Source organism: Taeniopygia guttata, chromosome 1A (assembly GCF_048771995.1).
Source record: "Taeniopygia guttata chromosome 1A, bTaeGut7.mat, whole genome shotgun sequence".
Classification (NCBI taxonomy): domain Eukaryota; kingdom Metazoa; phylum Chordata; class Aves; order Passeriformes; family Estrildidae; genus Taeniopygia; species Taeniopygia guttata.
The window spans coordinates 9199144-9226155 of record NC_133025.1 but is presented as its reverse complement, the minus strand read 5'-3'; the positions used below and the strand labels follow the sequence as shown (position 1 = coordinate 9226155).

The window sequence follows — 27012 nt, the reverse complement described above, 5'->3', positions numbered from 1 at the left end:
TAGCCTATTATATTCTGTATTATTTAGTTACTTTATTAAACAGTAATAGCATTCACTTATTCACTTTCTTACAATCAAAATTTTAAAAGGTTCTCTAAGGAGAGAGGGAAGAAGCAGAGAAGAAAAATTATGCAACTGAAAGGAGTGATTGTTTTTCTCTTTGTCTCTTTAGTGCAAATTCTTCTTCACTATGTTTCCCAGACACCATCTGTTTCCAAAACAACCCATCACCAAACATCAGAGAGAAGATAGGAGTTTCTTATAGGAGCTAAACCTGCCAGTTTGCAGAGCAGTCTGAGCTTTTTCAAGCAGGAAATACATGACAGTACAGAGCTGTAATTAATTAAAGATAGGCAATGGGTGTCACCTCAGATGGTGCAGTACACTATTTCAGGGATTTTCATTAGAATAATACATGGATTATTACTTTTTAATGTTGCTGCACACTCTTTTAAGAAGTCCAAGGCACATTTGAGCATTTAATAGCAGGGTTTGATTCACTTACTTCAGATTTGGAGCTTTTTAAAATTATTTTTTAAAGCCTACTTTTAAAGCTTGAGTATAAGGGCACAGTTGCTCAGTCCATTTAAAATATCAGTGAAATCTTGGAAAAACAGAATCTAGCAGAATTATTTACACTGGGTGCTCATTCACATGTTCCAATACCCTTACTGCAGGATTTTGGGAGGTAGAAAAACCCAAGATGTATCCAGGTACATGACACCACACAACCACAAAATCACTCCATCTCCAGAGAGGCTTATATCTGTTCCAAAATGCTATTTACTGCTACTTCTACAAATCCATACTGGAACAGCAAGGTACCAGTTTTTCACCTGGTTATGATATGGAGTTTAATGATGGCACTGTGCTTACTTAAAAAAAAAAATATATTTTTTTTTTTTCTTTTCCTTCTCTCCATAGTCTATGGGAACAAGAAAAAATTATTTTGTTAAGTCTAATAAGGAGTGGTAAAATGAGTTATCATCAAAACACATAAATTTTTGGCAAGTTATACAACTATTTATAAAAAAATATATAAGAATATAGATTGGAGAGAAACCATCGAGCTTTATAGATTCCTGTCATCATATCCACCAATGCAAAACAATTGCATACAGACGACATGTGCTGTAATAAACATATTAGCAAATATCACTCTAAATTTTTTATATTATGTATTCTGATCATACCTCTAACAGATCACATATTTTTCAAACAACAAATCCAAGTCAAAGATATGATGTCTCTTCCCCAGTTCTCCCTGTCCTTCACCATCATTCAAAACTTTTCTCTCCTTTCTGTAGCCCCTGTAATTTATTTCAGATATGGAGCATTCTTTACTTCCCACTGACTTTCCAGATAATTTTATAGCTATCAGCAGACTAAAAAGTGCTTCTATTATTCTCCTGGTGGTTCTGTTAGATTAAATACATTAGCACGGTCACATATACACACTTCACATTTTCAACCCCTTCTGTTTCATAACATAATTTTATTAAGATGTCATCCTTCATCTCGCCCACATAGAATCTAAAAATCTGGATTATATTATTTTTCCTTAGTTTAGCTTTTAATCCATCTTTTTTTTTTTACATTTTATTACTGCATTAATTTATCACAGGTTCTGTATTCCTGACCTCAACATATTTAATTACATTATAGACAACCATCTCCGCTCATGCTCAATATTCTGAACAGTTCACTGAGTTTTAAATGCACAAAATGGTCGTTGCCACACATTTCATTTCTGGCTTCAGCAGTTGTGATCTTGTGCTTTGTTACTAAAAATAGAGCTGCTTCCAACTACCTGAGCTGGAAACCTAATTACAGAGCCAGTAAACAGTTCTCCTCCCCATTGAGCAAATGGCAGAATAAGGAGTCTGCTAATGCACTAGGGCTCCCATGGTCCTGTGGGTCTCTGAAATCTATCAAGTGTCATTTATTTAATCATTTGTGGCTGTTTGCATCATGGATAAATTACCATTTAAGTAAATAACTGTTTGACTGTTGTAGCAACAAATCAGGGAGAAAAAGAACAATCAGCCGGTTTTAAGAAAATGTATTCTGGCTTAATTCTCTGCTTGCAGAAATCAAAACAATTTCACTGAAGTAAATAGCATATTGTTGATTTTGACTAGGTAAGAGTCTAGTTCTATTTTCTGCAGTAGAGGGGCTATTAGAGGACTGACTGTTTGCAGCAACTTAAAGATTTTTTGATAGTTATTTCTGTCACATACAGGCAAGAACAAACAACTGCCACTGTAAGAAAGCACTTTCATCCCTTAAAAATACTACTCTCAGCTTTGTCTGCAGTACAGCAGCACATTGGCTGGAAAAGATTCCCTGCTGAGAGATCTTAAGGTAGAAGTGCCCATGGGGTTTAGATGCTCCTCTGCATTTGAAAATGAAACATTGGTTTCCCTGTTCCATTGGACTGATCCTTATCATGTAGCCTAATACAAACTTTGCTGGCAACAAGGTTCAGCCAGCAGTCAGTCAATAAAGCTCCACTCATTTTCAGCCATTATTGAGGGAACAAAACGTAGACAACACATAAGCAACTGTCAGAATAACCGTGATACAACTGCAGGCCCAAAGAAAAACTAGGATTGTGTTTAAGATGGGGTATGTTTGTTCATCCAAAATCACTTCTGGGGCCAAGGCAGCGTATAGCTTCTGGAATTACATTTTTTATCTGAATGCACAGTACAGGAATAAAAGAATTAGGCAGAAAACCACCAGAAAGACCAATTTTAAAAAGCATTTCTATTTCTCCTTCCTAGCTTCGAAAGAAAGAGACAAGTAAATAAAACCTCCAAGACTGTACTGAACACATTAGAAGAATTTGGTGGACAAAAAGAGTATACAAGTGAGCATAAACTATTTGCTCATCATCATGGTTCTGTCATGTAAAAGGCATACACTATATACCATCCAGGGACAGAATTGCTATCTGACCATAAATACATTATTTACACAGCACATTGGGAGATGAAACCATGAGCTCCCTGTTCTGTCTATCCAATCTTTATGGAAAGGAAAGTCAGGATGCTCTCAGCCAAGCAAACCACCTCCTGTTGTGAAGGTAAAGTACACTGCCACTTTCTAGTAAAACTAAGTGGAAAAAAGAAGGCAAGACAGAAAATATGGACAGAGGTGGAAATGTGTAGGACAAGGAAGAAGAATGTGCAAGCAGGAGCCAAATGAGAAAAGCATGAGGAAGTCAGACTAAGGAAAATCATTCTTTTTTCAAGCTCTGGATATTCTAAAGAGTAGAATCAGAGGGACTCTTCTAAAAAAGCAGTGATGGAAAAACAGAACCAGAGTCTCAATCTTTTCATCTTAACCAGATGAAATCAAGGTAAAATCTGCACACCACAAGGCAGTCCCACACCATCACAACTAAGCCAATGCTGAAGAAGACAAGTCATGCATCAGGACTTGAGTAGCCGTCATTTGAGCAATGTTTCACCAGAACTGACACATCTTGTTTCCATGGTACTCTGGTACGCATACTAGAGAGCCCCTGGAGAGAATCATAAGCATTTTTCACAATTAAATCCATGCAAGTGTGTGTGTGTATACCCAGAGTTGAATAATGATGGAGTGTGTGTATGATGCTATTTAGTGCGTAAACAATATTAAAAATAACAAAATCCCAATTTTCAATCCCTGATCAATCTTCTTCCTGCATTTTCAGATATGTCTTTCTGACCATTAGACAACATATTCATGTGTTGGATAAAACGTGCTTATTATATTAGGAAAAAGACCTCTCAAATGATGGTATATTCCAGAAAATAATATGCAAAGGCATACACAAACATCATAAGCAATATTTTCCCTGCAATATGCTATTTCTTCCCACACTTATTCTCACCTTAAGACCAAGATGTGATATCCTTTAACCCTGGCTGTCATTTGTCATTTATTCATTCAGATTTCAAAGGCAGAACACCAACTGCCACAGTCCTCATATGCTGCATGGACCAATTTAAACATTTCAACTGCTCACAAGTATTTTTAGTTGGTCTGCTTCTGTTGAATTAAACTTGCCAAATTCATAGGGCAAATAAGATGTACCTCCACCTTTCCATTAAGCTACTATAAAGTTACCAATCCCCTGGTCAAAAAAAAAAAAAAAAAAACCCAGAGAAATTAAGCAGATAAAAACACACAATATGAGGAAACTGCTGAAAATAAGTTGTGTAATTCTTTTAAATATGAATAGCTGTCTCATGCAATCACAGAAAACGCACTTCCAAAGTGACAGTCTTTAATGAATTAAGTAACTTTGTGAGTCTTGTATTGTTCTTGCCAAAAAATTACATCTTTCACCACACAGCTATCACTCAAACTTCAACCTTCCTAATAAATGCATCAGCATATGCAAAGACTCCAGAGCCAGAATGAGATTAATGGAATAAATTTAGGAATTTATTAACAGGAGGGAAGTGCAATAACTAAGGATTAACACATTGTTTCATTCAATAGTTTTTTGAATCAGAGGCACTGGTTAAAGAAGCACACATTAGGAGACAATGCTGAAGTATAAGAAAAAGCTTATAACAGACTGAAAGTACAGTAGTTTGCTGTGTCATAGTAGCACCAGTTTCAAAGGAGTTCATAACCACATCTGCTCATCCCTCAAAGCCCTAGCAACCACCTCTACCAGACCTCCTTAATATGCCAAAAATTCATCTGTACTATCTGACAAGTGACAAAGTTTCATACAACACAAATACTTAATTTTAAAATACTTCAGATGATGAAATGCTCAATAAAATTTCTTAACAGTTCAATAGATAAAAACCAGCTATTTATGTCTCCACAGCACAGGGAACCTGTAAGTAGGAATACAGGGAAAATATAGATTCCATCACCTTACCTCAGCTATATGCGGCATCGGGTTAAATCCACAGAGATTGCACACAATTTTCTTGCACTCAGTACAGGTATTAAAGTTGGGGGGATCCTTAGAACCAATATTTAGTCCAGTTTTACAAAGGGGACAAGACATTTCAGGTTGGCTAGCTTTCTCTGGTTCCGACAGCCCATCGGGTTTCTTAGCTTCAGCAGCCTGAGGCTTGCTATCTTTAGCCAAACCAGGTTTCTTTTCTAAATCAGATCCTTTAGTTAAAACACTATCCACTTTCGATGGCTCTGGTTTTTCAGTTGTAAGAGGCTTGGCTTCTTTCTTTACAGGAACAGCTTTTGGAAGAGGCTGAGCCTGAGAAGCCTCTTTGGGGGCTGCTTGAGGGGCTGGAGGCTGTGGTGGAGGCTGGGGCTGCTTCGCTGCAGGACCAGGCACAGGGGGGCCCGATGGCTGAGACCCTGTCTGACCCGCTGTGGAAATTAAATTTGAAGCCTGGCTGAAGAATGAAGCTCCAAATCCAAAGAGTTTCCCAGTAACTGTTTCTTGTGGTGTTGTAGGCTGAGGTTTAGGGGCATCAGTGATGCCTCCCAGGTTAAGGCTGAAACGCCTTGATTGCTCAGGAGGTTTCTGAGGTGGCTGGGGCTGAGGTGCCAGCTGTGCTGCTGCTGGCTTGGGTCCTGCCCCTGCTTGTGGGCTCTTGGGAGCTGGTTTTGTGTCAGGCTTTGGGGCTGGTTTTGTTGGTAACTTTTTAGGATCATCTTTTGTTTGCACTGGCTCAACAGGCTTTTGAGCTTTAGCATCTGGTCGAGGCCCAGACTGAGATGCAAGCTTGGGATCTGACTTCTGCCGGGACACTTGTGGAACAGGTTTGGAATCTGGTTTATCCCCAGCTGGATGTGTGTCCTGGGATGGCTTTGCAAGCTCAGGCTTTGGGGAGTCTGTCACTTTCTGCTGAGTTGGCGGTCGGGGGCCTCCCAAATCCTGCTTCTGCTCTGGTGCTACAGAGGTAGATACAGTATCTGCTGTAGGCTTCTGTACACTGGGTTGTTTTTGCTTATCTTCAGCCTGTGTTGGCTTGACCTGATCAGATTTTGGAGTGGCATCTATTTGCTGGGAGGTCTCTGTGGGTTCTGCACGGGCTTGTTTTGATTTTACAGGAGGAGACCCTGGCAAGGGTGTTGGCTTTTTTTGTGGAGGAGGTTTTTTCAAATCTACTGACTGTGAAGTATCAGGTTTTGGAGTTACATCTTTCTTTTGAATGGGCTGTGGCTGGGGAGATGGTTTAGCTGCTGAAGGTGGAATGGGTGTCTTCTGTTTGGGTGTAAGTGGCTGTGGCCCAGGACCATGACCTAGGTTGCCTCCTAATGTTCTTTGCACCTGGCAGTTTAAACAGAGCCATTCACTGATCTGGGAAAAAAAGGAAAAAAGCAATTATAATTAGATAAGACAAAGTTAATAAAATAAACATAACAATAACTTATTTTAATATAGGACTTGCTCCAATATTTTAAACTTCTGCATAAAAAGAGAGAAATATCATTAATAATGTTTTGCAATTAACATGCACAGCTGATTATTTTCATTCTTCTCCACATTACTGTGAGTCAAGCTATCACTGAGCCCATGATTCTAATGGCTTCACATTCAGTTTACACACAGCTGAATACTGGAGGATAAAAACCCAGCAGAATGAAAAAAGTGCATTGGAATTTCATGGGACCCAGTGATTCATTTACAGCAATAATTTGCCAGAATAATGACAAATACTGCTAAAATAGTTTAACACATCAAGTCTGCTGACAGAAAACAATAATCAGAATTATTAAAACACAGTAAATGCATAATTATCTTTAAGCATACATCTATCAAGCTCTTAATGCAGCTTATGCTTTTGGTAATGGTTTAAATTACAGAGCACAGGTATTGGCAGTACATATGTATCCAATGAATTGGCCATAGAAATGTAAACTGTGTAACACAGACTTATGAATTACCACCAGTTTTAGGGAGCAAGTTCATCTAAAATCATTGATGAGCTTTGCCTGAGCCCTGATGGCATTTCAAGAGCCATAATTAGGTTTCCCAGAACTCCTTTGTTATTAGAAGTTCCTAGGGTAATTACTATATATAATGGGCTTCTCTTGTCACACAGAGGAGAAGGAACAATGCAAATAATGTATTTACTCACACTTCTCATCAATTATAGTACCTCACAACTTTAAAATATTTTTTTATCATTCCCAAGCAGTATTACATGAGAAGGAAACCATATTTCTGATGAGACAGAAAAGCCCAGCTTCACCATCTGAGAAAGGATCAAATTGCCTCAAACATGCGGCCACGTGCTACTTTCCACACTTTCCATCACTAGCAGAAACATTATAGGCAGCAAAAATGCCATTCAATATGGTACAGAGTCTCATGGGCCTCCACCTGCAAGCAGATATTTAAGCAGGTCACCCTTAACTCCTCCTATTCTTTAGTCTTGTGTGAAACTCAGGGTGCCAGCTACAGCAGTTGCATGCACCACTGCAACAGAGGGAACAGCAAGTAGGAGAACACACAACATAAGTCTCTTTTCCCTTAAGGGTGAAGATTCCTGGATGCTCTTTCTCACTCAGATCTCAATGATCTCTTTTTAAATGGTTCTGTGATGCTATGAAATCTCTACTATACACCACGGAACAAATCTAGAGGCACTAAATGCAACGTAGGATTTTGTCTGTGTAATATCAGAGCTCATTGGAAGAAAGGAGGTCTGATATAATGGACTGAAGCAATGAATTCATTACTTTGATGTGCCTTGCCAGCCTTGCATTTTTGCAGCAGTAAAAATTAAGAGTTGGATGCAGCTCCCTAAAACACAGTTATTTCAATTATTCTGATAAACATGGTATACACACACACACTGGAATATAAGTTCAGTATTACTAACAGCTTCACAAAGAGATGACAAATTTTGGCCTCAGCTGTAAAGTTCCATTCATAATAAGGCTGCACTTATCTTCCATTTTCAGTGCAATTTTTTTATATTGTTTAAACAATTCTCTGTTCTACTTGCAAACCATATAACAAATGACTGTTAAGAAGTGAAAAAAACTGAAAAAACCAAACCTGGAACACAAGCTTAAACTCTGTTTTGAATTATGAAAGGAATTAAGTTCAGAACTGTACAGAGGACTTGAGCAAGGATTACCTTTAGCTTAACTCCCATTTTGTTTACTTAATGATCACTTCTCTTACCTGATTTTAGATATTAGGAACATAATTTAATTAGATGCATACTAATACCATTTCTAGATGAATCCTTAAGGGTTTTTCTAGGGCTTAAGTGTAATCAAAGATCAAGCTGTCACACTTGTCTGGCTTTGGCAAAGTAACTAAGATTTTTTATATTAGGGAAGTAGGCTGTGCTCTACAGTGGAGAAAGACACGATCCTGTGAGAAGTTTTTTAATGGACCAAAGCAAGGAATGGTTTTTCCCCCTGTCCAGATATTTGGAAAACCTACTTTCCATAGGGATTCACTACCTCTGCTCCTGTTTACACCATGTTAGTAACAGGTGCCTACCTGCTGTCTTTCAGCTTCTAGGAAATCTAAATTTAAGTCACTATGAAACCTTCAAGGCCTCAAATGAAGTAGCTGTAGAGCTGGTGGGGAGATAAAATTAGTAGTTTGAATAATTATTACATTTAAGGTGTCCAGATTCCAATTGCATTTATAAGCATTTAGGTTTGTCTTCAACCTCCAGCTTGTCCAGTCTGATTCTGCTCCCTACTTGGAGTCCAAACAACCATTACTTTTATGCTACAGAAATCAAAACAACCTTGTGCAGAAGACAAAACCTTAACCCTCAACCACTAATTTTTTCCCTATTATTACTAAAAAAAATTATATACACATATGTGCATTCTTGGTATGAAACTGAAGCCTCCAAAACCAAAACCGAATTTGCAACTCCTACAGTTGAACTCAAAAATGGAAAATGTACAGAGTTTAACTTCACTGTATTTTTTTTTACAATTTTCTGGTTTAAACATAAAATTCCTCCCATGCATTTTAGTGGGAGGAATTAAGTGCCAAAACACTCAAGTCATTATGGGTTACACATATCTTCAAACAAATACAAAACTGCACAAACTATAGTCCTGTGATTGGAACAGCAGGAGTTCAAAATGAAATGTACTATGTGACACAGTTTTCTATCAAACACTTCCCTCTTTGTTCTACAAGAATTACAGAGATTTTCCATAAATTTTGACAGGAATGGGCTTCTGTTAAATACAGATACTCTTAAACACTATTACAGATGAAGTAAAACTTAGTCCTGCTGCAAATACCTAAAATAAAAACACTTCTCTATTCTTAAAGGTGTTCCTGGGCAGAAGTTCTGTGACCTCCTAGTTTCTTTCTCCACATTTCTAATATCATTATGTGGGGTTAAAAAGCAAAAGTTTCCAGAGGAACTTTTGAGTGTTCACTGTTCCTGTCTGTGACAGAGATTCCTCTTTGAAGCTGAGAAACCCAAGCTGTCTCATTTTTACACCAGTATATAGCGATGGGAGCTGGATCTTAATTCTAGAATAAATTTGTAAGTGATTTTCTTCATTCTGAGACCCATGCCAATAAGTGCCATACCAAGGGCAGTAAACTTGACAGATTTCATGCAGCATTTCCAATTTCAACTCCTGAGCAAAGAAAATTGCTGCTTTGTATTCTAACTGTTGTAGAAACTATATGCCCTCAGAACAACAAAAAAGTAATTAAAATTTATTTTATATATTCATCAACCATAGCATCAACTCTTCCAGTTTGAAGCACCAAGTGAATTTATTTGGTATTATAATAACAACATCCATGGAGAAATACTTTGAAGAAAATTATAACACTACATTCCATAGATTAGGAATGCATAAAGACAAGCTAGCAGCTGACACTAGTAACAAATAGCAATTATAGTTCAGTCCTTCTCCCTATCCCAAACAAAGCCAACACTGTTGAAGGCAATCCAGTGTCTATTCATTTCTTCAAAAATGGTTGAGATTTGTTCTAACAACACAGACTCATCAAAAGCAACAGGAAAGCTGTCAGCAAGTGCATTGCCTGGCATGCCTAATTTCTATCCTTGAAGATGATGTAGGGGAGGAAGAGAGCCTATCTTGATTCTATGATTCCAGAAGTACATGAGAAATAAATTTTGACTTGCAGATTGCACATATTTCACAAAAAATTACTGGCACACAATATGAATGTGGCTCTCAGAGGCCATGTTAACAGTCCTTTTGCAGAGCAGAGCTGCACTCCAAGTGAATGGGTCTCATTCTCATTTAGAACGGTCATTTGTTGCTATAAAAAGGAATTTAAAATATACATAAAATATTAACATCCCTTTACATTACCACTGCTTTGTAAAATGGACTTTGCTGACACTGCTCAGCTCCAAAGCTTTATTGACAAAATCAGCTTTTAGTTTGAAAACACAGTAACTTATTTGGTCCCTGACAATTTTAAAGAGCAGTGAAAAATCCAGATTTGTCTCTTAGCAGACATTTTTCCCAAGATGATGAGAGAAACATGAAAAACAAAGTGCTCAAGCACATGATTTTATGCAGCTTCATGCAGTGCGGTAGAATACTCTAAGACAAGAAACTAAATCAGAAAATCCTGTCATGAAAAAAGAAAACAACTATCATAAACCAAATTAAACTGGCATGTCAACATAGTTAAAATGTCTTCTAAAGAAGCTTGTGCAATACTGGAGACAAAGTTTTTTCTTCTACACCATTCTTTTATGAATAAATTCTCAGCTGTTCAAAGTAATTACACCAAACCAAACATTTAACAATTGTACACAGTATGCAACTGATCCTCATTCAGGCAAATACATCATCACTGCAAAATACATATTTACCTTCCTTTCAGGTATATGATGAGTTTGTCAGGGAGCACCGACTCAAGATGCTCAAAAACATGACACCAGATTCCAGTCAGCAGCATGGTCCATGGGTTTCCATTCCACAAACCACAGCAATGGTTACAAGCACTGTAGCTTGGCGCTAAACCAATGCTGGTGCAAACTTTTTAAATAAACATATTGAAAAAACATTTTTAAATGTTACTTAGCTGTTCTAAAGCTATTAAACATTACAGGATTTATTATATTATTCAGTTATCAAAATCTTAAAACATACTCCACTACTCTACTTAAATTGCCAATATGAAAATCTATAGTTTGCTTATGAATTATGAATGTTTGGGGAACTATGATTTTATAGCTTACATAATTAGAATCATAAAGCAAAACAATAAACACTACCTTTTGATTTTTTTTTTTTTTGAATGTCAGTATCTCAGGATATCCAAAAACTAGTTTTTTATAGTCTAGGATATGATTAAGCTGCCTCATGCACATAGCAAGGAAAAAGACTTTCAAACACAGCTCAGTGCACTGCATCATGCAGTAATGCAACCAATGCTCATTGCTTTCATCAACTGCACTGAGATTTAATATGCCAGAAACACGTGAATGGCTGACAAAAATTCTAACTGCAAATCAAGAGAATGGTAAAGAAAAGGTTAACAAAGTTCATCTGTGCTACACTGAGCAAATCATGAAAAGGATTAAGCTGCCTGGTGAGAGCAGGGCTGGGCTGTGCTGCCCAGCAAACACCATCCCACATCACATGGCCTCACATAGTAGTAAATTACAGTTGCTGAGCAACAGCAATACTGGCACAGATGGCTGACTGCAGTTGACATCTTTAGCTATGCAGATTAATTTATTATTTACTTGTGTTAAAAACTGTACAGGCCAGCTTTCTGGACTAATGAGAAAACACTCCAACATATTGTAGAATATTGCTCAGTTAAATTATCAGGACACTATTCCTAGTGTACAAATATAGAGTCAAAACCCTGTACAAAAGGGTTTTGACTCTATGTTCTGCCCCTTATGTAAAAGAGTGGGGGAAAAAAAAAAGGGAAAAAACCACAGGGCATCACTGCTATTTCTACATCTAATCCTTAAAGTAAAGAACTGTAGGCACACAGCCTTCATCTAAGACAGAAACAATGTGGGAGTTTGTTTAAGAATATTCCATGGAGAGAAACAGTATCCTGTACTTCCATAACCCTTCTACAATTTTCCCAAATGTCTGTGTGAGAATTGTGGCTAGGGGCAGAACTATAGGAACTATACTAACTTCATTTCATCACAAAAATTGTGAATAATCTCAATTTTCATAGAAATTGCAGTGTTCATAACACTGGAACACCCCAAGTACTCTTTGTACTAAAGCAAATATTTCACACTTTATGGCTTTTAAATGGCAACTAAACAAGTCTTGTTTGCATCTGCTCTCTGATCAATTTGAACCCAGACTAAAGTCCAACAGTTTTACACAACTCTTCTCGCTTTACTTCAGCACAGTTAAGAACTGGTATTTAAAAAAAACTAGTTTGAAAATTTTTTTTAAGTCTTGGTATTTGCTGGATTTTTTAAAACTCATTTCTATACAACTTATGATGATTATAATTAGATTGAGGTCCTTGATTTTTTTTTTGTAGTTTTTTCCTACTTTACCTTCATAAACCTTATATCCCCCCCCCACACACACACGTTCATAGAGGGTGTACAGATTCAAAGCTATTTTCCTTGATATTAAAAAACTTAAGATTTTGTTGCATGTCACTGCCACAGTGATGGCAGTTTTATTCTTGTTAATATATCATTTCCAGAACAAGTTGCCTTCTGGTTCCCATGTACTACTACAACACAGCAGGGTCTAGACTGCAAACCACAGGGAATACTTCAATCAACAGCTTCCTTTACTATCATGTAATCAACAAAGATTAAATAGAGTTATTTCTATTAATTTTATTGTAAGTGTAAGCAAAACCTACCTGGATTCATCACAAGAATCATAGTCATCTTATTTTAAATTATATATTGTTCTCCCTATATAACCTAATAATAATGAAAATAACTAACAAAAATTAATGCCTGTCTGACTATTTAAATTCTGTTTAGTGATCCTACTTCATGTCCAAGTATGTTTCAAAGATTTAGAGATGCAGAATTTTAATAAAAACAAATACCAAAAATAATTATAAAGTTTTGAACTAAAATATAATATTTTTAAATCAAATGTTGTGATATGATTGTAAATATAAAGAGAGGCAGAAAGAAAGTAAAAAAAAAAATCAAGGCAATAATATGTAGCCCAATTTCTATCCTATCAAAACAACCTTAAAAAAATAGATATGTCCTCCCCCACAAAACAACAAAAAAGAAAATATTTCAGCCTGAGTTAAACATTTTTCATGTTGAACTGAAGAATAAATGTGCAATCCAGTAAAAAGTTCTACTTGATCAGAAGCCATACACTCCACTTTGAGATAGTCAACGGTTTGGGATTTCTGATTCCTTCACTTGGAATTTTTTATCCCACCTCTTTTTTTCCATTAGGAATAAGTCAGCTTTGGTACAGACACATCATATAAAAAAAAAATCAGAAGCAATAAAATATTTTTGAGAATTCACTTTATCTCCACCCAGAAGAACTTTTGGCAAGTAAAGAAATCCTGTATCAAATAGATGGTTTCGCATTATTTGAATGCACAATTTTCATTAGGTATCTATGTATAAAATTATACCTGGCCTCAAGATTAATTTCAAATGGTCTCTTTAAAGAACACCAAAACAATGGATGAAATATGATCTAAGGTATATAAAATTCATGTAGAATAATCCGTCTCCAAAAACCCCCTAGAAGACAGGCATCCACATATGTACAGACACACATCCCAGGTGGGTTCCAGGAGCAGAGCACACACACAGCCAAGTGTCCAGCACTAACAGCTCTAACACTCCACTCGGTCATCAGCTTTACAGACAACCATCATAAAGATTGTAATGACTTTGTTATTACCTTTAAACCCTTGCTCAGTCTGGGTTGCATGTATCTTCCAATAACTAGCTCACAGGGAGTGAGAATTTACTCCAGCTATTGAGCATATGTGCTAATCATTTAGATTTAACTATAGCAGTTCATGCTTTTTGCCTTTTTTCCTCAAGACATCTTTGTTAATGATGTTAATGACATCTTTCTTCAGAAAGCCTTCTCCTATTTGAATGCTCTAATGGGTTGAATCTTTTTTTGGGAAGTGCTGCTTTCTGTTGCTAATGGCTCAGGGGAGTGTGTTTGGGAAATTAAAATGGTAAAAAAAATAGAAAAATAAGTCACCACATTGCAAAATATACACTTCTTGCGAGGTTCTGATGTACATGAAAGGCAAATGGAATAGAGTACCAGTCCTCAAACCTGCTTATATAATTTCTTCCATTACTTTATGCCACTGTTGCTAGGCAGTCATGTGCCATGGTGATGAGTGGAGTATGAATACCTAGACAGATTAGAGAGACATATGTTACTGAACACTTATGTATGATGTGTTTTCTCTCCAGACTGCTGTACAAAAAGACACCAACTATCCTTCTTCCCCAAGAGGACTGCAATGTCAGATGGTTCAGAGAAACAGTACAAGGGATCTGACCTTGTGGCAATACAGGTATCACTTTCTGCTCTTGGTTAAAGAGTTCTCTCTAGTGAGTTAAAAGAGACAGAGTGCATGTACCACTGAATTTTAAATAGAGGTTTAAATTGATAAAATGAATTAAATTTTTTTATATGCATTTTATAATGGTTTTACAATGTATGCAATCTACTTCCTAAGCCAGTTTTTAAAGCTTGTAAAATTCTTTCAGGATCAGCTAGGAATGTGGAACACAGAAATTTAGAAAGATCTATATTGGGAAAATTATTCAATTGATTAGTTTTGGAGACTGAGATACCTTGTAATAAACTTGTAAGGAGACTGTCTTAGAAAAGCAATTCCAGCAGCTGCACAAACGGAAAATTTTAGAGAACAAAATTCAAATATTTTCCTAAATAAATGCCTTCTACTCCCCACATCCAATTTGAAATTATTGCTTCCCCATAGGTAATTTAATAGAAGCAGTAAAATCAGTAGTTATACAGGACATGGGAAAAGCACAATGTAGGATTCCAGAATCATGAAACATGACCAAAAAAATACCAGGGAATGCTAAAATAAAACAGTACAGTCAGTAGGTGCACGGGTAAGACGCAGAATTTTGGTCAATAATACTTCAGGAGAAGTTAAAATACAAAAAGAAAACAATTGCACCATGAGCAAGAAAACTGACAGCCAAGTCACAAAACACGATCTTCCTGATAGTTGGGAAGAAGTAGGTGAAGTACTGTAAAAAAGGAATCAGAAACTTTTGTTAATAAGCTAAATACTTAAAGGAAACAGAAAGTAGAAGGAAAATTTGATAATAACTCAATTGAGACTCTTGGCAGCTGAAATAAGTGAAATTTTTGTCCATGTCAGAGCGGGTTCTATTAACTTTGATCCCAATGTTCAGTAATAAAGTCAGGTGTGATTTTTGTCACATGTCAATGGCAGACTGGAGCAGGACACCCACAACGAAGTTTCAGCAAGACAGCTGGTGGTGCAGAGCTGAGCAAATGAGAAAAGCTTGAGTGGGAGTCAGGAGATTGGAACTAATAGCTGAATAAATTGGATGCCCAATACCTTCATTTTCTGAAATGATTTTATCATGAAATAAATGCATATCCTGTGTTTATTTCAATGTCTAATATGAAATTCAAATTTACTTTTACATATGTATGCAATCAGTTAGTCTTAAATGCAGCTGTATTTATTGTCTAAAAGTCCTGAATTTCACACTCACTGAGTACCACTTCAAAAACTAGTAGTTATTCACAGAATTTCCAAATACTTGGAAATCTTCTTACATAAACTCTCTCAAATTCTGTTTCATTTGAACACACCAATGTTGACCAATTCCATGGGAAATCTGGAGCTTTTAAAGGAAGCCAAACTTGGGGCTTCAAGAGACTCCAAGAGCACACTACAGACATGAACAACTCAGCACTCACAAATAAATGTAAGAAGTTCTGGACTAAAAACAGTGGCGGGATTTGAAGGCAAAGGCTTGCAATAAAATTTCCTTGTTGCCTTTAATATCAATACACTACATTTCTTGCCTGTTATATATATATTTTTTTTTTACACTAACAGTCCACAATGACCTTTCCTCATGTAGATCCTAAATATCAATACCTGGTTAGTTGCAGATGCTCTGAAGTTTCTGCACACAGATGTTCAGGTCACTCTTTTTCTCATCCAGGCTTCAGTGCCAGTTATCTCAATCCTCAATTTCCCTAAACTCAAAGAAGATATTACACTCCTAAACCAAGCAAAATGCTACCAGTGGTTAGTGCTATTAGTCTTTCTGGCTTAAATTTGCAATTTTAACCAAAAAAAAAAAAAAAAAAAAAAAAACTCACAAAAGATCCCATTGCTGGATGCAGGAAGTCTACGTTTTTTTACCAGGTAGCCACAAATAAACATGTGTGCTGGAAAGAAAACCAGCTGTTAGCTGTGTCCTTAAATCATTGTGGTACTGAGTACACAGGTTGCCCAGAAAGGCTGTCAGGCCTCTATCCTTACAGATACTCAACACTGGCTAAACCTGCTCTAGGTGACACTACTTTGAGCAGAAGTAGACTCCAGCTTCAGAAATTATTTGATTCAATATTAAATATAAAGTAGTATTTATCAAGTTCAAAATACAGTAATAATCTGTACTTCTTCCTGTCTGCTTTACTGATCAGCTAAATTAATACCACAGCAAGACAAAATAATGTTTTCCAAATATCCCCTCTGATTATCACTAGCTAGCCTTTGGTGCCAGGTCTACTATGCTTGAATTGATAAAAGTGTTGGTACTGAAAACAAGCTCCAATTACTTTGCAAATTTAAAAGTAGCACATCAGGATGTACAAGAAGATGAGCAAATAGTCACATGAAGCCTTATTCCCATGAAGAGCAATAAAGGATATGTATAAGCAATAAAACAAGCTACCACAAATATCAGGTTAAAATAAATTCATTTGAAGTCCTAATATTGCTTTCTATTCCATTTTTGTGTTATAGAATTACAGCAAGAATGGTAATCAAGGTTAGAAATAGTCCACAGAGATCTTAACATCCCACAAGAATGAAATAACCCATGTAGCACCAAGTCAAACTCATGACACAGGCTTACAACTGATGTAGTTGTAAAGCAAATCCACCCCACATCCTTTCCTAAGCCACACACTGGAGTTATGGAGACTGATTTTTTTTTTTTTTTTGTATTAGTACTTACAGCAGAAAATATTATCTATAAATGTATTTGCACATGAATATTGTGGCCAGATTATGAACACAGACAGCAGGTGATTAAAAACAATCAAAATGAGACAAAAGTCACACTGGGATTTTTTCTCTTTATATGAAGAGATGAGGACACATTTCTAAATATATATGAACAGAGAACAATGACCTTCTTTTTTTTATTTTTTCCAGTTTCACCCTGTTTTACTCATAAGCACTTATCTGAAATCACACTGATTTTTTACTGAACTTGTTAAATTATCACAGTGCTGTATGTAGTACATCTGATGTTTCAACATAAAAAAAGGCAAATTGAATTCTTAGTGAACATCAGTTTGAAAATTACTCACCTCTGTGATATGAGGATTAGGATTGAATCCACACAGGCTGCAGACTACAGTGTGACACTGGGTACACGTGTTGTAGTTGGCCTTTTCAGGAGTGTGCAGCAGCAGTTCAGTGGTTGTACAAATAGGGCAGAAGGTTTTCTTTGAGGCAGGCTCAGTGGGTTGACTTGCACCAGCTTGCATTTGCTGTGGGGGTTTTTCAGGCCCTGGTTGCTGGCCAGGTGGTTTTGTAGGTCCTGCTTGTTGTGCCGGGGCTTTTGTGGGCCCTGCAGTCTGAGAAGGTGGTTTTGTAGGCCCTGCCTGGGGTGGCATCTGTTTTACAAGCCCTGTTTGCTGCAGAGGTGGCTTCCCAGATGCAGGCTGAGGTGGCTGTTTTGCAGGTCCTGTTTGCTGAGCAGATGGCTTTTCAGGTCCAGGTTGTTGAGAAGGCTGTTTTGGAGGCCCTGTCTGCTGGGGAGATGACTTTACAGGACCTCCTTGCCGTGCAGGCTGCTGCGATGGTTGTTTCGCAGGTCCTGGCTGCTGTGATGATGGTTTTGTGGGAGGTGGTGTTTGGGATGTCACTTTAGTGCCGTCTGGTTGCTGTGGGGATGGTTTTGTTGGGCCTGATGAAGGTTTTGCAGAAGTTTGTTGTTGAATGGGTTTTGTTGGTTCTGACGGTTGCGGCTGAGATTTCTGTGGTCCTCGTGGCTGGGGTGGTTGTTTCGCTTGCTCTTGCTTAGCATCTGCTGGTTGGCCATGGCCTGGTTTCTGAACTTGCTTTGGTCCCCCAGGCTGCTGCTGTTGCGGCACTGGCTTGGAAGACTCAGTTTGTTGGACAGTAGGTCTGACAGGTCCTTGTTGTTGAACAGCTGGCTTTGGAGACTGTGGCTGAGTTGGATGTTTCGCAGGGCTCCTCTGCTCCTCAGGTTTTCCTTGCTCTTTTGGAGCAACTTTTTGTTTCCTACCGGCTTCTTCATGAGTTGTATCTGAATCCGATATCAAATCAAAAGGATTGAATTTGTTCACAACTGAAGTGACTGCACTCAATGGATTGGCTTCTGAGAGAAAACTGGGCATCATACTTGGCTTCTGATCTTCTTTAAAATCAGTCCTGGACTTTGATTCCCGTAGACTAAGAGTAGAAGGGCTCCGTCCAGGTGCCCGTTGCTCTGTCTTCAGCACATCTACTGTTCTGCTTTTACTTAAACCTTGTGGTCCTGGATCCGGAGGCTTACCTGGTTGTCTGGGATGGCGGCTTGTATCAAGTTCAGGATGTCTGCAAAGAGAGAATGTACTAAAATTAAAATAAAGCATAATACAAGAAAAACTAGATAAAATAAAGTGCATCAGTAATCCTGGAAATGCACTGCTAGCACTGTGAAGTTTCTCAGTGCTTAAGCATTTTCAAGACCAAGGCTTCTAACTAGGTGCATGTAAAAAGTATTTAAATAATCATTATTCTTTAAAGGCTTATACAAGTATTCAGTCATAGATCGTTTTATTCTTTAAAAAATATTATAATACAAAAAACATTCAACCAGATGCCCTTTTTTTTTCAGGATTCTGAAGAGATCAAAGGTAGTACTTCCTATTATACCTATATCCAAATTATTAACTTTCCACCCTACTCCTCAGGATATAAAAAACAGGGAGACAGAATACTAAAAGAAAGAGGTGTCAAAATTAGTAGATCAAAGTACAGCCATATAAAAAAAATGCAAAATGCAACAGGCTTATGTACTTGTGTTCTGGATACTTGTACAAAATTTGGCTATATTTACAATTCAATATGCAGCAGGGATTTAAACTCCTAAATTCATGTATGTTAAGAAGTATGTGCTTCTTTGTAAAGTATTTATTTTGGCACCCATATGCTTACAAATTAGAAGATTTCTCCATCAAATAAAACAGATTTCAGTTCAAAATTAGCCTTGAACCTTTTTTTTTTTCATCTTTGCAAATAGTTACCATACTCTTTCTCAGTATCATCTGAACAATTCACACTGACCAGTGTGAATTAAAAAAACTCCACCACATTTCATTAGAGAATTGGGAAAAAATCCATGCAACAATATTATGCTATATGCTCATACAGGAGAAAATGAAACTAAGAATGTAGAAACTCAAATCAAGATCATGGCCTCATATAGGGCACAGTATTTTACTTGTTGCTATACTTGGCTGTAGCATGGGAAATAATATTGTACTTGCTGCTAATGCTCAGGGATGTAATAAAATAGTCTATTCAGTGCTATCACTGAGCTTCTGCTGGAAGATACGGTGTTCTCTTCAGTGCCACAGAAATGCTGCAAATATAAAATTTTCACTTTTTACTTAGAGAGAACTGAGAGATCCTAGTTTGCCAGACATTACATTTCTTCTTGGGTATTCATGAGCAAACTAAACAATCACTTATTAGATTTAACTGCATTCCTTGACAAATAAAGAGATAAATGTACAATTTAAAGAGTTTTTTCACAAGTCTGCAGAACCATCTACAATAGCCACATTAAAAAATATATTTTACATTGTTACTGTCACCATGAGTTTAGCAGTATTTCTGATTAGTGGTTAGTTTCCATTACATGGCTAACAATGACCATACGAAAGGACAAAGCTAAGTGGTAGACTTTTCTGTGTAATTCTCACAACACGGGATACCTCATAATATTTTATCTGACTTTTTCTTTCAATTAAAAATTTCCTCAAGTAACATTTCTTAATGACAAACTATTCCTAGCCCTCCACAATTCCATTTATCCTTTCCAATTCTTCTGTATTTATTGACTGCAATATTTGGAAGCTCATGACCCTAACGTGCAACCCACTGAAGTGAGCAGGTGCTTTTCCACTGGCATCAGCAAACATTGATTAATTCATAAAGAGGATAGTCCAGATAAGCCAAATGATAATCTAAATATTTCAAATATTTGGAATTTTTGCTTATTAAAAGAGCAGTTTTATACTCTGATTAGCAACTGGGTACATCTACCTGTAGTTCTGTTTCTTGTTATTTAGATAAGCACTCTAGGTTTATCTGAAGAGGCACTGCTTACCATATGAAAACATTTCAACTAGTCTATTAGCCTGGTACACCTCCAGCATTCATGTTTGTAAATGTTCAAACTCTTGGAAGGCTTCATTCAACAATGATAAGAGTGAAAAGGGAGCAGTGAAGATAAATCAACACTGCTAATGAAATTTAGGTCCAGAAACAGGGTACTAGGCTCATGCCCAAACCTTACAATGTGAAGGTAGAACAGAAGAGGGGAAGGGAGGAATCCCAAACAAAAACTGAAGCAAAAAAACCCCACCATTTTTAAAAATTCAACTTGGAAATTAGCAAGAAAAATAACTGTGGATCGGAGTAGAATTCTGCTTCAGCTTGCATTTTGATCAAATAATGTGTTCCATAAATTTCCACCTGATCAGATATCAGGCTTTGAAATGATATTAATACCCATGAATCTAGGAAATAAACTCAGGTGATTCTTTTCAAGGCTATTGGTATATGCTGAAGAGATGACTTGTCTTGCCTTTGTACATACCAACATTTCTAAGCAATGGAGACAGCCTGTGATTAACTAGTGGAAGAAAAAGCCTTGGAAAGACAAGCTTCTTGAGAAATGTTACTTCTGTCAAAAGCCAGGACTTGCTCCATTTAGTTTGAGCTACCTGAGAGTTGAAGTCTTCTTTTCTACAACCATTTTACAACCAGCTACAGACTGATACTGAAAAATCTTAATTGAACTGGAGAATCAGAAACCTCAAAGTAAATCTTGTACTTATTTGGCAAGTCTTTTCTAGCTTTCACATCTTTTGAATCATGAAAAGCCCACAATTGTTTTAAAGCCTCCAAACCAGACCCAACATCCAAAACAATGTAGTTCTTCCTCGCATAATGCTTTTCTTTGTACTGCTACATTTCCTCTCACTTTGGTATTGATTCATGGAACTCATCTCTATTCATTTACATATTACAGCCAAATCAAAGCTTACTTTGGAGTAAGCAGAGATTTAACAAAAGGACTGTTGGTCTAGTTCCTGAATTTCATAACTACAAGCAGCTTTTAAGAAGGCATGTTTTTTCCTCATTCATCAGTATTAATAGTTTCACAGGCAAATGCAGTAACAATGCAACTCAAACGTAGTTAGATATTTTCATATCTACAGAAAATGAACTTATACATCCTCCAGTAGCTAACTTTTAAAAAATAAATATATTTCTTCTGGAAAATATACCATAAATATACCTCAGAAGTGTGACACTCAGCAAGACTTCTTAGCATTTCTTATCAAAATGTGGCAATTTTTTTTTATTTGTATCTACTCTGACCAACTTATTGAACCAGAGGAAAAAAACCCTAACAAAAAACCCAAGCAGCTGTATTAGATGGTCATATATTCAGTTGGCCATCGAATCCTTTCAGATATACTGTAATTCCTCAGGAAGTGAACACTGGCACAGCTACAGAGTCATTTGCTGAAGCTAGAACAAATGGAACTTGCTTACAAATTGACTGTGCTTGTTTCAGATAAATTTCCCAACCATGAATTTTCTGAAGAGAGGTAATTGAAACAGGATAGAAAGATTTCCACAAATCCTAAACATCTCACTGGAACCTTGAGAATGAAACTTGCATTAAAAATATTTTTTTAAAAATTAGTAGGGACATATTAACTAGACAGTTCACTTTAGGTGCCATAGATCTAAATGCTTTTATTAAAATTCACAAAACCTAAAAGCTCTATGCCTACAGAAATTCTAGAATGTAGAGTGTTCATTTTACGGTGGTAAAGGTTACCTGGCACATATATTACTTACTATGAAAAAGTCTGCATTTGCAAAAAAATGTTACCTCAGGACACCAGCAATCATAAGGAATTTGTACACTTTAGGTTTTTTTTAGGAGCAGGAATGAGAGAATTTAGAATAGAAAATAATTATTAGACTTCAATGTTATAATGGAAATCACAAAGGAAAAATCCATGTAATATGTTAAAAACTAACAGACGCTACAATAAGGACACTACCAAAATGCTATATGGACACTGCAAAGCTATATGTACTGAAAGCCAAAATATAGTTTTTGATCACACTCTCACCTAACACTTGGATTAGAAATAAAAAAGAAGAAAAAAAAAAAAAGAAAAAAAAAAGAAAACTAGTTCCAATGTTAATCTGGAAGAGAGTGATCTGTATTCCTTAGAATAGTCTTACTCCAAGGGTTTTGCTTGGATCAATCTTGATAACTACTGCAAACATTCTTGGTAGCTCTCAACAGCAAAGAAAGCAAGGAGCAAGAGGAGCAAATAAAGCCACAAACCAAGAGACAAGTAGTAACTTCCTTACAGTGGGACAGGCATGAAGATACTATGGTGGGAACTGCTATAATAGTCAAAGCTGACATTCTGACGCAAGGTAAAAGGCTGTGATTCACAAATTTAGAATCCCTTTACCTCAAATAGAGGGTGGGAGTATGGTATGCTAACAAGATGAAAGTAGCTTCGATATAAATATGTTTGTAGGAAAGCAGCCATTTATAAATGCAGAGATATACAAGTTGCAATGAGTTCAGCCTACTCTAAAGACTTCTAAGAACATTTATCTTTATTTTTTTATGCTATTGGTACAGTAAAAAGTAAGTTTCAAAGCAATTGTGTCTTTGTTCATAGATGGCTATACAAAAGGGAATTTTGAGCTTAGTTTCATGGAACTAAAGAATATTTCTTTTTCTCATTAACAACAGAAGCTGTGCAGAGACCTGAATTGAATGGATTTTTTTTTCTTTTATACACAGTGCTAATGCCTGATCAATAGTTAAGGAAGACATGAAATAGGAATATTTGACTTCCAGTTCTAAACAATGGAGACCATCATCTCAAGTATAATCTCAGTGACTCCAATAATTGCCCAGGAATTAATTTAGTCCCACCTTCCTTGCCTCTCTTCTAGAATTCACTTATATAAACCTGATATTATATAAACTGAATATGCATGTATGTGGGGTGAGGTCAATGCACCGTGAAACAGCCGAGGAAGCTCCTTTTAGCTTCCTCCTTCAAGACAAACACACTCAGCCCCGGAGTCGGAGAGCAACAGAGGCGCCGGCCTCGGATGCGGGCCGGGCCAGGAGGGGGTTCGGGACCGAGAACAGCGACACGGGGCCGGGCAGGGCCGGTGGTTCAGGACCGAGAACAGCGACACGGGGCCGGGCAGGGCCGGTGGTTCAGGACCGAGAACAGCGACACGGGGCCGGGCAGGGCCGGTGGTTCAGGACCGAGAACAGCGACACGGGGCCGGGCAGGGCCGGTGGTTCAGGACCGAGAACAGCGACACGGGGCCGGGCAGGGCCGGTGGTTCAGGACCACGGACAGCGACAGCCCCGAGGAGCCGGGCGGGGAGCGGGCTTGTTGCACATCGGGCTGAGAATTCTCTGAGAGGCAGGCAAAGAACGGGGAAGGAAATTACCCCAGCCTTCGCAAAAGCACAATGAGGTAAAGTCATGATTCTCCAGAACACTGAATACCGTGGCAAGCAGTTTAATCTATTTAGCCTCTCCCCTTCCAACTAATAAAAGGAAAAAAAAAAAAAAAAAAAAGAGAGAATAAAAATAAGGGTGAAAAAATAAGCTGAAACAGACCTCCTCAATCCATGACTATTTAATGAAGCCAAATGATAGTTGTAGAGGTTCAGAATCGGCAGAGTAACGGCCAGCAAATGTATTATGCCCAAAAGCTTTGGAAGATTCAACAAGATTCTTCCTCCAGATGCTTGCAGAAGCCATCCACCCCGGGGAGAGCTTCCCTGGCTCCTACCAGAGCTGTGGGGCATCCAGCCCGGTAAAGCACACACCCGCACACAGAAAACCAGAACGGTGTCTGCACATCTCTCCCCGCCCCGACACAGAAACTGCCCGTGCTCCAGATCAGTGCAAGGCAGGAAAGGAGGGCGCAGCCCCAGGACCCGGGGACCGCCGTTATTATCGGAGACCGCTGGAGTGGGGAAAGCCAGAGGGTGCAGGCTCCGTCCCGGTGCCCGCGCCCGTGCGGCCACCCTTCCCTCCCTCTGCCAGCAAAATGGAACGCCGGCTCCGGTGCGGCGGGCCCAGATCGTATTGCGACTCGCCCCCCGCCCCACCGCGAGGAGACGGAGAAGGGGGAAGGGAGGAGCGGGAGAAGGGAGATTTTCCGTGCATGCCTTTGCATGGGAGGCGGCTCCGCGCCGGCGAGGTTCCCTCTGGGCAGCCCCTGCGCCCTTGACATGACAGCGGCGATCTGCCTCCTCTCCTCCTCGCTCAGCTGGCTCAGGTCCGCCTCCACCCCGGCCGGGACCAGGCTCTGCAAGGGGGCCGCGGAGCCGCCGCCATCCCCGGCTGCCGCCGCCCCTTCGGGGAAGGCGCCCAGCCCTTCGCCTCCTTCCAGGCTCGCCTCGTTGCCCATGGCCGCCGCGGCTCGCCGCCTCTCCCGTCGGGCGCAGAGCGGGCCGGGGGGCGGCTCGCAGCCCCGCTCCCCCGCGGGCAATCAGGGCTCCGCGGCCGCCACCACGGCCCCGCGAGGCGGCAGCGGCGGGGCCGGGCTGGGGCTCGCTGGCTGCCGCCGCGGCTGCCGGGGGAGTGCGGCGGTGCCGCCCGCCGCGCTCCGCCGCCCCGCGCGGCGCATGCTCCGGGCGGGCGCTCCCCCCGCGCTCCGGCCCGCCCCGCGCCCCGGCCTTTAAAGGCGCCGTCGCCCCCGCCCCGCGCACCCGCCGCATCTCGAGGCACCGAGCGGGGACCCGCCGCCCTCCCTGCGGGCGCTGCCTCCCGCTCTCCTTCCATCTTCGGCCAAGGATGTGCTCGCCAGCAGTTAAAGCTTGAAGAAGCTTCGTATGCCCGAAGCAAAAGAAGGACTGGAAAACGCTACTGGAGGACACCGCCCCCACGAAGCAACCCCTTCAGAGTAGAGTCAATGAGGTAGGATTGCTCCGTGCCCTGAAGAACAGATTTTTGAATGTCCCTGTGGATAGGGATTTTACAGCTTCTCTCGATCTGTGTTTCAGTACCAGTCTACCGTTGTGATGACTGTCTCCACCATATCAGTGTTATTCCAGGACTGATCAGTCCCAAACTGGACACTGTACTCCTAATGCAGTTTCTCAGCTGCTGAATATATTGAGAAGAATAACCTTCTCCAACCTTCTGGCCACACTTGAGGTAGCAGAGGTCAGTCTGCCTCAGCCATTCTTCATCACAACCACCTACTGCTGGAATGCATTTCACCTGGATGTTTGCTGCAAAGCTGCTTTTGGAACACCTATCCTGCTGCACAGAGTTACTCGTTCCCAGATACAGAACTCTCAGCTTGCCATTCTTCAACTTCAAGACATTCCTGCCAGCTCATTCTCCACCTGGATGGAGCAGAGTGGCCCTACTCTTTAGTGTATCTACTGTTTCCTCAGCTGAGATTTGCAGAGGGTGTATTCCATGCCTTGCTCATATCAGTAGCAGAGATATTGCATACCACTAGTCAGAAACATGCAAATAGTAGCATGCCAGAAGTTGGATGTGATGCAAATAACCACAGCTGGTTTCAGCCCAATAGTTCAGTCTATTTTCCATCCACAGGTCTCCCTAATTTAGATATAAGGATGTTATAGTTGGTCATGCTGAAAGCCTAATGGAGTGATGTGTCTGGGGTTAAACACATGCTGTCTATTTTTAATAGCTTTTCTGTCTTTTGGCTGCTTGGACATGGCTTCTAAGAGGACTTGCTCTGTAACTTTCCCAGGAAGGCTACTGGCCACATTTGTTGAACTGCCTGGTCATTCTCTTGCGGATCTCCCTTTTGAAGATGGATACAGTGCTTGCTTTTTTCTTCCTGATCATTAGGAAACTTTCCCAGTGACTTTCTGAAGATGACTTTGCAGTAGCATCAGCTCCCCCATCACTTTTTCATCCATCCCATTTAGTGCCATAGGCTTCTGCACAGCCAACTGGTTTAAGTACTCTCTTCTACAGCTCATGCTTTCCCTCAGAAACCTAGAAGACTACAGGACAAACCCAATCCATTAAAGCCACTAAGTACTTTGACCTTTCTATGTCTTTGCCACTAGTTTTTCTGCCTCATTGATCAGAGCCAAGTTGTTACCAAATCCTTTCTAGAGATCTTACTAAATTGTGACCACATTTTGCATATTCAAAGTTGTTTTCACAAATATACTTTGTTTTAGCAAGGAAAATGTGCTAGCATTTAGTACTCTTGCTGGTCTCCTTCTTTAGCTTCATTAATACTTTGCTTCAGATACAGCTGTATGCAGATGAGCTCCCAAAATGACCTACATAAGGATGCTGTACAAATATTTATAGTGTTCTTGTAGTGTAGCAACCAGAGATCATTTTTCCAGTACTGGTTCACAGTAAGTGATGAAATTAGTAGCAGCTGGGGGCTTCCTACTTTTCTCCTGAGTGGCTACAAGTAACACATCAAGCGAACAGCAGAGCACATGATAAAGCACAGAGAGAAACTGTCTTAGTGGAGTAGCATGACATGAGTGTA

The 27012-nt window shown here is 39.1% G+C and overlaps 1 protein-coding gene and 1 long non-coding RNA gene across 9 annotated transcripts in view; one reads left to right on the top strand and one right to left on the bottom strand.

The window, feature by feature from the left end:
* The window catches only part of PCLO (piccolo presynaptic cytomatrix protein), a 313621-nt gene extending 288535 nt beyond the window's left edge, over nt 1-25086 (bottom strand). For 6 of the 8 annotated variants that reach the window (XM_072919151.1, XM_072919156.1, XM_072919164.1 and 3 more), the window contains exons 1-3: nt 24680-25086; nt 17500-18754; nt 4892-6286 (exon numbers count right to left, since the gene is read on the bottom strand). In XM_072919151.1, the coding sequence (XP_072775252.1) occupies nt 4892-6286; nt 17500-18754; nt 24680-24921 (2892 nt within the window). In that variant the 5' untranslated portion in view covers nt 24922-25086. The remainder of the gene's footprint in view (nt 1-4891; nt 6287-17499; nt 18755-24679) is intronic. The other 2 variants (XM_030291259.4, XM_041713755.2) reach the window with 1 other exon arrangement.
* Nucleotides 25087-25279: 193 nt separating this feature from the next.
* On the top strand, nt 25280-26695 carry LOC140680736 (uncharacterized). The gene is made up of 2 exons (XR_012052119.1): nt 25280-25430; nt 25517-26695. It is a non-coding gene; the product is annotated as an uncharacterized lncRNA (long non-coding RNA).
* The last annotated feature ends 317 nt before the right edge of the window (nt 26696-27012 follow it).